The sequence below is a fragment of the Quercus suber genome, unplaced genomic scaffold (assembly GCF_002906115.3).
Source record: "Quercus suber isolate HL8 unplaced genomic scaffold, Cork oak 2.0 scaffold_407, whole genome shotgun sequence".
Lineage (NCBI taxonomy): Eukaryota > Viridiplantae > Streptophyta > Magnoliopsida > Fagales > Fagaceae > Quercus > Quercus suber.
Window position 1 is genome coordinate 90,090 of NW_027069858.1, and position 11,837 is coordinate 101,926.

At 34.3% G+C, this 11,837-nt stretch overlaps 1 protein-coding gene across 1 annotated transcript; it reads right to left on the bottom strand.

The window, feature by feature from the left end:
* Window positions 1-2,997: 2,997 nt before the first annotated feature.
* On the bottom strand, window positions 2,998-11,379 carry LOC112003074 (uncharacterized). The gene is made up of 6 exons (XM_065761339.1): window positions 10,954-11,379; window positions 9,307-9,457; window positions 8,337-8,483; window positions 7,174-7,481; window positions 4,273-4,480; window positions 2,998-3,529 (listed from the first exon to the last, which is right to left on the bottom strand). Exons 1-6 carry the CDS (start codon window positions 11,290-11,292, stop codon window positions 3,198-3,200), a joined length of 1,485 nt encoding a protein of 494 aa, XP_065617411.1. The 5' UTR covers window positions 11,293-11,379; the 3' UTR covers window positions 2,998-3,197.
* Window positions 11,380-11,837: the final 458 nt, after the last annotated feature.

Sequence of the window (11,837 nt, forward strand, 5' to 3'; positions counted from 1 at the left end):
ATAAGCCATTTAGGCCCATTCTTTCAAAGTAGGCAATTTCCATAGTAGGATTTTCTTGTGAGATTACCCACTTTGAAGAGTGGTTCCCTTCCTGGACTTAAATCTCCTGAAGAACCAAGCACGGCAAACTAACCACTCCTTTTTATTTTTATTGATCAAGCATTAACATTACTCCTTTTTCTTTTATTATTGTCACTAACCTATTTCTGACGTACTCATATCACTGTGTTTTTCTTACTAAGGAAGTGTTTTAATCATTGTCTTTGGTTGGCAGCAATATATTCTTCTTATTTTATTATATTATGCCCTCTTGCTATAACATTTTTGTGACAGCATCTTCTGCCGTGGGCACGTGACCAAGATCTCAGCAAAGGGGTCCTAGCTTGCGCACAAGATGGCTTGAGGTGAGTTTCAATCAAGCCAGTCACAACTCTCTTACCCCAGAACTATTGGGCCACAACACAGCAGGAAGCATTCCAGCCCAGAAGTACAAGAAGGCCCACCACAACACTCAAATGTTAGGTTTTCTCTTAGATCTAGAATTATTCTTTCAACCAAAATCCATAAATCTATTTGAAAAGGCAAGTTTTAAGATTTTGAGATTAATTAGATAGAAAAGTAGATCTAAGAGATAGAAAATCAGATCTATGATATGCATGAAAAAAATATTTTTATAAATAGAAAAATATTAGATCTATTTTTATTATAAATAAAAGCATTTTTTTAAGAAGAAAATACTAGATCTGGATTTATACTATGTAACGAAAACATCTTTATTAATAAAATAGTTAATTTGGAATTATTTTGTGAAAGAACATATATATTTTTTTTAATTAAGAAAATATCAGATATGGCTTTTTTATAAACAAAAAAAAAATTATAAGAAAAAAAAATCAGATCTGGTTTTTGTTTAAGGAAGCGAAGAATTTAATACATTAAAATATTAGATCTAGTTTTTAATAATAAAGAGATTGCTTTAGAAGAGAAAATATATGGTTTAAAAAAAAAAGAAAAAAAGAAAATGAAGAATTTAATACAAGGAAAAACTTTTTTTTTTTTTAATACATAAGATATTAGATCTAAATATATAATATGCAAAAAAAAGAAAAAAAAAAGATATAAAAAATACTAGATCTAGATATATTATATATGGAAAAACATTTTTAACATGGAAAATAATAGATATATGAATGATTTAAAGAGGAGTAATGCTATACTCAAACTATTTTACAACATTTTTTACAAACTGTGGATGTGGTCAGGTTTTTATTGCTTTTTATTTAGACCCATCATTACATCACTTTTGTATCTCTAGCATTACTCTTAAAAGAGTAACCCTAGATCTAAGATTACATCTTACAAATATTGATGCTAAAGCATGGGAGACAATAGATCTAATAATTCATCATGTGAGCTATTCAAATCAAACAATAAAAACATGTGAGAAATTCAAATCTAGCAATTAAAAACATGTTATATACCTGCCATACAATGATGAAAGCAAAGGGGATCCTCTTAGAAATGTGAGAGATCTTGAAAATAAAATCAACTATTAGATTAATGAAATCAGTAGTGAAGTTATAATCTCTCTATTGTCTAAGAGGAATGTACTAATAAATGAGAAAAAATTGAAGAGAGTTTACAAAAAATTAATCTAGTGATGATTAGAATTCTTGTACAGTTTAAGAATCTCTAAAAAATTAGGGGAATAGTGTGTGCCTCCTTTACTTTTTAAGGTGTAAGTGGTTTCAAAAATAAGATAAGATAAAGAGTGTGCCATTACGTAGTAGGTAAGTCTTATCTTAAAAGAAATAAGATTTGGATGAAGAAATGACCCAAAAAAAAAAAAAAAAACGCAACAGAGGAAACTTTGTTGATTGTGCCAAATGGCACTAACAAAGTGCCAAATTGGCACTTCGGTTGGGGCTCATTGCAATCATTTATAAATCTAAGATCTACTACTATCTCGATGTGGGACTCAACACATGCTCACACAACACATACTCAAACAATCTTAACCACACAATTTAAGTATCACACATCTTATATAGTTACGAAGACCTAAAGTTCCTAGGTTAAATGGTAAAGTTGTTCTAGAAAACATTTCCTTTTAGTTAATATCCCTGAATGTATTTCATTTAGAGCTTCCCTTGTTAAACAATCAAGTGAATATAGAAAATCAAATTTTAGATTGACCTTGTTAGACATTTTAGAGATTCTAAATACCCCCAACTTCCTTTGAGCTCTCGTTGTGAGACAACTAGTTTGGACTAGAATCATCTTTAAAAAATTCCATTGTATTTTTTTTTTTTTTTTAATTCGCTAAGCGCAAACTCCATTGTATTACGGTTAAGAGAGTCCAAACACTGTTAACATTCTTTCACCATCCACCTTGGTTAAACTCCAATCACAAAATTAGATGTCTTCTTTTACATTAGCATTTGCTTATTCAAAGCCCGCTAATGAGGTACATTTTATAGACACCCCATTTTGCAACTATGTTTAACTTCACTTCAGGAGAAAAATCATTGTTTCACAACCTAGGAAAAAAAAATTGTAATTTTACTATTAGATTTTCTGATGCTTAATTAAAAAATAAATCTAGAAGTCCTAACTTCTAACTCCTAACAATAAAAATGACATATTATGAGCTTAAATAGGACTAGTGAGAATTAAACATCCACGGTTGACATGCATTCTAATGATTAGTATGATTAAGGTCGATCATGTACAATTATAATTGGTTCCTTCAAGGATTTTTTTTTTTTTGAATTCCTTCAAGGATTAAATTTAATTAATTATGTGATAGAACCTAATTGGATTAAAAAAAAAAAAAAAAAAAAAAAAAACCATTACAAGGATGCATATACCAGATAATTGAGGGTGCCTGCCTGCTACTGAAATTTGTTTAAGTTCTCAGCAGCCTGTTGGGAAAGGAGGGAGGGGACGATAGTGCCATTTCACATTGATTGCTCAATTTTACCGTGTCTCCAAGAGTATCAATCCAACAATTAGCAGTTACTGCATTCTCACTAAAGACAGCAATGCATGTACAGGATTATTCCAGTTGCTAATGCCATCTTTAGTGGCAAGTTGAAAATATCAATGTAGGATGGTCAAATCGAATGTTTATAAATGTCGCATGTACAATTGTGCGCTCATAAATATCACTAAACGAAACTGGTCAGCCTGCTGTCTCAATTAGGGGAGAATGCAACCCATTTATCATCACTCTTGGGCAATATAGTGTAGCCCTTAGGAATTGTCATGTTTGGCAGGTGCGGGTGAACAAATATCCTTTTACAGGATGAGATAATTGTTTCAGCTGGCGGCACAAGACTTGAGTCCATAACCAAATTAGTTGAAGAATGTGAAGATAGGCCATTTTCAGACTTGCAAGGGGTAGAGAAGAATGTATCTGGGGCGTAGCCATATGAAGCGTCCACCAAAGAACCTCTGTTACATGTTATAATGGTATCAAGTCCTGAAGATAGAATGGAGGGCTGATTAAGGCTGACTTCGGTACTCACTGTAATCAGGTCCAAATGAGAAGGCTCTTAGAGACATAAATACCAATCTGAGAAAGATACATGCAACTCTAATGAACTTTGCCCACAAATGCACACATATATAGCTTGAAAAAATCTATAGTTGTAATGAGTCAACATTTCAATCTGCCAGTCATTTATTTATGCAAATTATGTCATAGATTTGGTGAGAATTTTTTTTTTTTTTTTTTTTTTTTTTTATAAATAGAATTTGAGAATATTTAAACCTTCAAATACTCCAATTAATGTCCTTTTAGATCTAGTTATGTGTAAGAGGAGGTTAGTGCCACAAAAGGCAATTGCATGCATATAAGAAGCATAAACAAATGGCTAAAACACCATTTATACACCCTCTAAGTTTGCCCCTTTCATTAACATCTATTAGAAACTTGCAGTTAACCCACTCAAAATTGGAGAGAAAAATAGAAAAACAAAGTCATTCTTAAGTGGGTAAACGGTGAAAATGTGGCTGCCCATAGCATAAGGGACATTCTAATAGTCAAGTGTGCAGCTTGTAAAGTTTGAAAGCCAATGGACCGATTTAGAAGTGACCCCAAACTTTTAAAGTTCATTTTAGCCTAAACAAAAAGTATGAACCTGGCAAGTGAAAAAAGGGGGAAAATTATAAAAATCAAAAACCAAATCTTAGGCAGACAATGAAGGTCTAACAAAATAGCAATATGTATTTCAAAAATAAAATGCTAAAGGCTTTGTGAAACCTCACCTCTGTCCTCCCCAGCTTGCCTTTCAGCAATGGTGCATAGGTTCAAATTCATGGTAGCTCCAACAAGCTGTTGCAGATCAGCAGTGACATTTGGTTGCAAGCTAGAAGATGAGATCTCAGGAGTTTCTTTTCCTTTGTGCGCAGGAGATACAATCAAGGGGCCCTGACCTGACTTACCTGAGAGGAAGGCACAATGTTTTAAAAGGTACTATTATTGACCATATTCCTGCAAATGCAACGTTGCATGGTTGTACCTAATGCACCACTTCCATTTTTATTTCTTTTCCCCTTGTTTTTCTATAATATGGTTATGCTTAGAATGTCCCTCTAAAAGCTGAAATTAGAGCATACACTCTAGGATTAATTTACCAAAGGATGTTTGTTTAGGAAAATTAAAACTCTTGGGAACTGTTTCCGATGGCATTTGTCACATGCTTGTGATAGACCTACTAATTGAAATTACAATTCTTGAATTCGTCCTACATTCAATGTGTCATGCCTCAAGCCGAAGCTTGAAAAGAATGCAACTCCCTCCACAATCCTACCTGCTCTTGTTCAAGAAGTTGAGTTTGTCCCCAAGCCCAATAAGGTCTTGCAACACTGGGGTAAGAAGTTGTGAAACCAAACCATCACCGAGGAACTTGTTAAGTGGAAAGGCCTTCATGATGATGAAGTACCTTGAGAGAACCTCCAGCAGATGCAGCAGAAGTTCCCTCACCTTAGGGCTAGTTGCTCTAAAAGAAGGGGGGGGATTCTTAGTAGCAAAACTGGAGCAGATCCAGAATCACTAAACCAAAGCTCTGAACAACACTTTAGTACAGAAATTTTTTCCCCATTTGACACTTCAAGGCTGCAGATTGGCACTTCCTGGACCAAAGTGCCAATCAGCCCTGGACACTCCTATTGATTCCAAATTAGCACAACAGTCTCTGAAGATTAATGACAGATGTTGGCAAGCTGGGAACTCAGGTTGGAATTCCAGAATAGGGTTATCTCATGTAACAAGGCAAATTAGTATAGTTAATTAGAGTAGTTAGTTGTAGCCTATGCATGGATAATTAGCACATGCAAGGCTTAAATAGATCAAGTGGGAGCTCATTTAACACATGTAAAATATGGGAATAACCATCTTTAACATGTGCTAAACAGTGTTGGTAAAAGCATGCTTAAGCGCAAAGCCCCAAGGCTCCAACACTTTTTGCCTCTAAAGTGAGGCACATTCAAAAAAGCCCGCTTTTAAAAAAAAAAAAAATTTTCAAGAAAAAAAGAAAAACCAAAACTGAATTTTTTTTTTTTTTTGCTGAGAACTAAAATGAATTAAAACTATAGGATCTTGACGTTATTAATATAAACCATTGATTTGGCATATTTTTAGTGTAAATTATCCACACAAAAAAAAAATATTTTGAGTGTAACTTGTCTTGAAACCCACAACTCCCCAGTTCTTCTCTATTTATTTTTTTTTTCTTGATTTTTTCCCCTTGAAACAGTAACCCGCCAAGCTTCTTCTTCTTCTTCCTCTTCTATTTTTTCCCTTTTGAATATTTGCTTGGTGCCAATTACCATATTGCTATGTCCTGATATTCTTAGCTCATTCATGAAAAAAGTATGACATAATATATATGTGTCGTAATTGTTTGGTTACTTTAATAGTTGATGTTGAACATAGCACACTATATCTTATATACTTATAGTCATTAGGTGATTAAATTATTAACTAATATTAGTGATTATTCATGGGGTATTATGGCTATCAGAGATTTAACAAAGGATATTACATGGAAGTACTCATATCTAGTTGATCCAAAAAAAATTAAAATGACTTGACTTGCATTTTTTGTGTTAAAATTGCAAAAGTAGGGCTTATCAAAATGTTATATGATTTATATGAAATTTATATGATAATTTGATTGTTGTATTTCTCATTAATAATTATTTTAAAATTTATTAAATTATTATTTTTAAATGTGCACTGCACTTCAATCAAAGGCGCGCTTGCGCTTTGCAGCTAGGATCCAAGAGACCTTTGCGCTTAAGGCACCCCACGCTTTTACCAACATTGGTGTTAAATGAACAACCAATAGGAATTGAAGTCCATGTATAAGACACCAATTGTAAAACCCTAAGCTCATTAATTGAATAGTGATGCATTTTGTTAAATATGGGAATAACCATCTTTAACATGTGCTAAATGAACAACCGATAGGAATTGAAGAAGTCCATGTATAAGACACCAATTGTAAAACCCTAAGCTCATTAATTGGATAGCGATGCATTTTCACACTCTCTTTTTCTTTTTTTTTGGATAAGTAAATAATGATTCATTCAAATAAAAATGAAAGATACAAAAATCCCTTGGTACACAGGCAGTGTTGACGCAGAACAATCAGAACAAAACTGAAACAACAATAAAATAAAGGGATATGACCTAGGAGTCAGCACCTAAACCTAGCTTGGAGTTAGCACCAAGTGGGGAAACCACTAAGAGTCAGCACCTAGGGTAGACCTAAAGTCAGCACCAGACCAAAAGAGACCAAATGGTCATTTCTTTTTATTCATCAAAATATCAACTATCTCCTCAAGAAGTACAATAGGTTGCTTATAAAGGATTGCTAAACCCTAGTTTTAATTGGCTAAGAAACCCTAATTGGCTAGGAAACCCTAATTGCTTTATTACAAAAATAACCTTGATTCCAAATTAAAATACTAATAGTCTAATAAACTACTAGGACCTAAAACATAAAAATACAATTGACTTGCAAATATAAATAATACTAAATAATAATCTTCTTGCGTCTCTCGCATCATTCTACTCTCGTTAGAGAAAACTCGACCTCGAGTTTTAAAGCATAGAAGGAGTAGAATGTTGACAAGTAACACTTGCTTCAAGTCTAGAATCACCTTAGGGAGAACAGTGAAAAGAAAAAATTTGAATTTCACCACATCAAACTTATTTGGAATAACAAAATCAATGTGTGAAATCAGTATAATCTCATCTTGAACCTTATGAACCATAGGAAACAATGTAGTTTTAACCTCTTCAACTTCACCAAGATGTAGATCTTTAAGCACTATGGAAGGTTGATTAGAAGCACATTCAACTACTTCAACTTTCACATCATGTGCACCCTCAAGCTTGCTGGATAGTTTTTGAGTGGGTGCCATTATCTTTTCTAACTGGGCATTAATCCTAGTGATTATTTTCTCCCCTAATTTCCATGAAATAGGTGAAACATTCTGATTTTCCTTTCTTACACTAGCAAAAATGAACTAAGAAGATCCAAGGAAATGTCTTCACTTTCATCTATGACCAGATTCATAATTGTTTCTAAGGTTGAGAGTACAGTAGGTGGATGGTTGGACCTAATTATCTTCAAGAAACTTTGAAACATCTCAACAACCAATGCATCACACTAAAGATCTAGCATCACCAAGCATAACTTGACCTTTGCAATGGTATCAAGAATTGAAACCACCTTCTTATAAGAGCGAGTAGACACATGAGACATATTTTCAAATGTTGCCAAAATCAATTGAAATATTTCTTTCATTTGCTCATCCTTATATGGGGCATTTGGTGCTGTTATCCTTTTAATCTCAATAATGCAAGATAAAATTGAAACCTTCACATCCATTTCAGCATGTTGCAAAAGTTTATTAGTGCTTTCACTGAGGGTAAAAGTGCATCTCGCATTGATTTGGATGGTTCTTGCTCCACATATGCTAACAAATTTTCAACTTTATCAAGAAGATTGAGGAGATCATCAATGGAGGAAGGAGGGTTAAGGAGTGTATTCCTAGCCTCCTTAATCTCCTTCTCAAATTCTCTATCAAAGACAGTAATTTTCAGCTTAGACTTGGAGTCACAAAACACCAATATGCAAAATTTTTGCGAAGTTCAACACTTGATGTGCACAGGTTCGCTTTTGGGTTTAATGGGTTAATATGACTGCTTAAATTGAGCTAGGGTGGGTTTTGCAGTGGATGGGTGCAGGACTGGGCTATCTGGTTAATTGGTTTTAATTGTTTTTTTTTTTTTTTTTTTTTTTTGAAAGAATCTGGGCTCTCATAGGTCTGTCCATCAACTGTGACCTTACACCTGAAGTGACTAGCATGAGGAGGGCCTTCACGTTCACAAGAGTACACAGGCAGATGGAGATTTCTCTTTTGAGCATAGTTTTGCAGCTGGTTCTTGTAAAAATGCTGCATATCTATGACTCATGAAAGAAATTGAAAATTGTAAGTCCGGACAATAACATGCCGTGAAACCAAGAATAACATGTTCAAAACATAAGATCAATGTAAGAAACATTAGTAACCATGGACAAAGCTAAGGTAGCACATGATTATTATTATTATATATTTTATAAAGAAAAAATCAATTTAAAAAGAGATTAAGGGTGTGTTTAGATGCTATTTATTTTGCTAAAAACTGAAAATTGAAAACTAAAAACACTGTAACAAAATAATTTTCAAATGTTTGAATAGTGCTGTGGGACCCATTTTTAATAAAAGTTTTGCTGAAAAAGAGATTTATGGATCTCGTGAACAATGGATGAGACTCACTGGAAAAGCATAAAAGCCACAAAAATGCGCTTCTCCCAAAAAAAAAAAAAAAAAAAAAATGCAAACGCAGACGCTAGCCTTTTTATCAGTATCCAAACGGGTACTGAGGGGGTTCCAGCCAAGTACACAAGTGTCAAGGAGTAGACAACAGAGGAACAACTTAGAAAAAGAAGAAATATAATGCCATTGAGCTACACCTCAACTGATACTTCCTGCTCCAAAAATAATGGGACGGAGAACATTTAAGACCCATTGGGTGTGTGCGTAATTTACCAATAAAAAAAAAAAACACATAGGGAATTAGTAGAGAAGTGGAGGAACTAGCAATCTAGGTGAACAAAGAGCACAAAAATAAAAATAAATAATATAGTGGCTCCGTATTAGCTCTGCACATGATACACAAGGAACTGGTTTCTGTAACCATGGTATCTCTGGTTGTATCTGAAGCACCGAAATATTTTTCCTTACCTCTAAAATCATTGTTCACATGTAAGGTGGTTCCAATGACCAGAGGAGTTTGATATATTTCTTGCGTCTTTGGTTGCATTGCCTGCCTGGTGGCAGATACAATATCCAAATCAGTACTTCCATTAGTAGAACCTGCAGCAATAATGAGAACCTGATATGAAAGCAACGTGAATTATTCAAGTATGTGCATTGTAAGTTTGGATCTTTTGCGGTAGATGTAGCATAAAAATTATTTCCTTTAAATAAATAGATAAACTAGCAAACCACATAGAGGTCTAACACAAGTAAGAATGAAATTCTAGTCCAACAACTTTTAGATCAATTAAAGAGTTGGATGCAAAGAAACTGTATGAAAGGGTCAAATAAGCAGATGCATATTGGTATACATAATTTGTTATCAGAACTCTAGGACTTGCAAAAAAATGAAATCAACGTATTCCAGATGATACTATGAAGAACTTGCACAAAAAAAATAAATGGGTAATAAATTAAAGATGCTATTAATGGAAAAACTAACTTTGATCTTTCCATAAGAAGGTCCCACCTAACCAAGGTCTTAAATATAGCCAAATTTACAATATCTTAGTCAATAATGAATATTAGAAGACCCCAATAGTCCAATGAACTGTGCCACTAGTTTCTTATTTTCAAAAACTATCAGTAAAAATATTGGAATGTAATCAACATCATAATTCTTTTGTCTCATTAAAGTATTGGTACAAAAAATTTCAACATTTACTCAAGAAACTTCCAGCACTCTAATACAGTAATATTTATACCTAAGAAAAATTTAATTGTCATTTTTTTTGATATTTTTGCTCTCTCATATTAGCCTCAATATGGGATGTGACGGTTCACCTTAGGTGATGAAGTTCTCATTCATGTGAGCCAGTAATGTTTCTACAAATTTCAGCTAAGCTAACTCACTAACAGATAATCATAAGATCGAAAGTAGAAGGAAAAAAAAATTGAGCCACTATTACTTATATATAGCCTTTATCAACTAATGTAGAGTCATTAACAATAAGGGTTTGCAGTCCTCCATGGATAACTCTCTCCCTCGAGCATAAAGAAATGTGCTTTCCAAATTTCAGTACCATCTCGTTTACTGAATTGTCCCTTCCAACACACTAATGGCCGAACCACTGTTCTCTGCATTGACCATCGAACCCAAAAACAACCAAACAAACAAACAAACAAACCAGGTTTGCAGGCAATAGCACAATATAACTTGTATCAGCATCAACATGACATGAATGGTTACATTAATTGATGTTTTGTACTTAAACTAAACTAACAGGATTAATTTTGAGCAAAATACTGAGCTTATGAACATTCATAGAAGTATTAAATAAATGTCATGGCAAGCTTCATATGTTATACCCATATGCTTAGAAATTGATGAGATGTATAATATTGATATGTTCATCAATATATATCTGAGAGTAAAAATCTCCAAATTTGTCCAGAATAAAGCACTAGTTCTCTATATGGGTTTTTTATTTTATTATAAATTTTTAATGGGTGGGTTCTTAAAAGCAGTAAATTTAAATGGGGTTTTGTGATTTTTGCTTAAAAATGGAAGATTTAAGTTTTATTTCAAAGAAGTTAATGTTTAAATTAGTGTTTAATAATAAATATAGTTACCTGAGAATGAGGAAGAGAAGAGGAAGAGGAAAAGGAGGGAAGTGAAGGCTGTGGAAAAGAAGCAAAAGAAGAATTGGAGCGAATAGTAATGGAGGGAGGTGGTGGTGGAGGTTGAGTAAAGTGGAGGAAAGCGACTCTAGCGGCGTCGTTTTGGGCCTCTTTGGAAGACTTACAAGGGTTAGAAGAATGAAAGGTTTGAGGAGGAGAATTAGAATTAATAATGACAGTGGCAGTCGCGGTGAAGCGGGGGTTGTGGTCTGGGCCGTCCTTTGTACTCACGTACTCCGGTAAACTCCATGATTTCTGGTGGCACAGCTCTTGCAGCTTCGACTTGTACATATCTCTCTCTCTCTCTCTCTCTCTCCTATGCTTTTGCTTATGCAATTACGGCCAGGGTAATTCAATTCAAAATCAAAATCAATGAATGAATGAATTATGTATGTTCACGGTGGATGGGCTTTTAACTGTATCACATTTTATTTATTATTTCTTTTTGGGCTTTAATTTCGCTCTGACCCCGTGAGAAATTATAGAGTTATTTGGTGGGCCAGCTTACACTTGTTCACTAATTATGACGGTTCGCCAGGGCCTCTTTCCTCTCTCCTTTTTTGCTCACTCGTAGGGGTCCAAACCCCCACAAAGGGGGAGGGAGTTTACTAAACATCTCAGCCATTGGCGAGAATTTCGCCCGCATCCGATCCCCAATTCTTGTTCACCCTGGATGATCGTGTTGGGTGAATTGTGACCTCGTACGATCGTGTCAGGTGAGCAACAGCCGCTTCATCACAGTACTTACTTATGGGCTAACGGGTCACACTTTGGCCAAGTATCCTACAAAGAGACTCCCGAGAGCCAGAAGTATTAAAGGAATGGCCATAGGAATG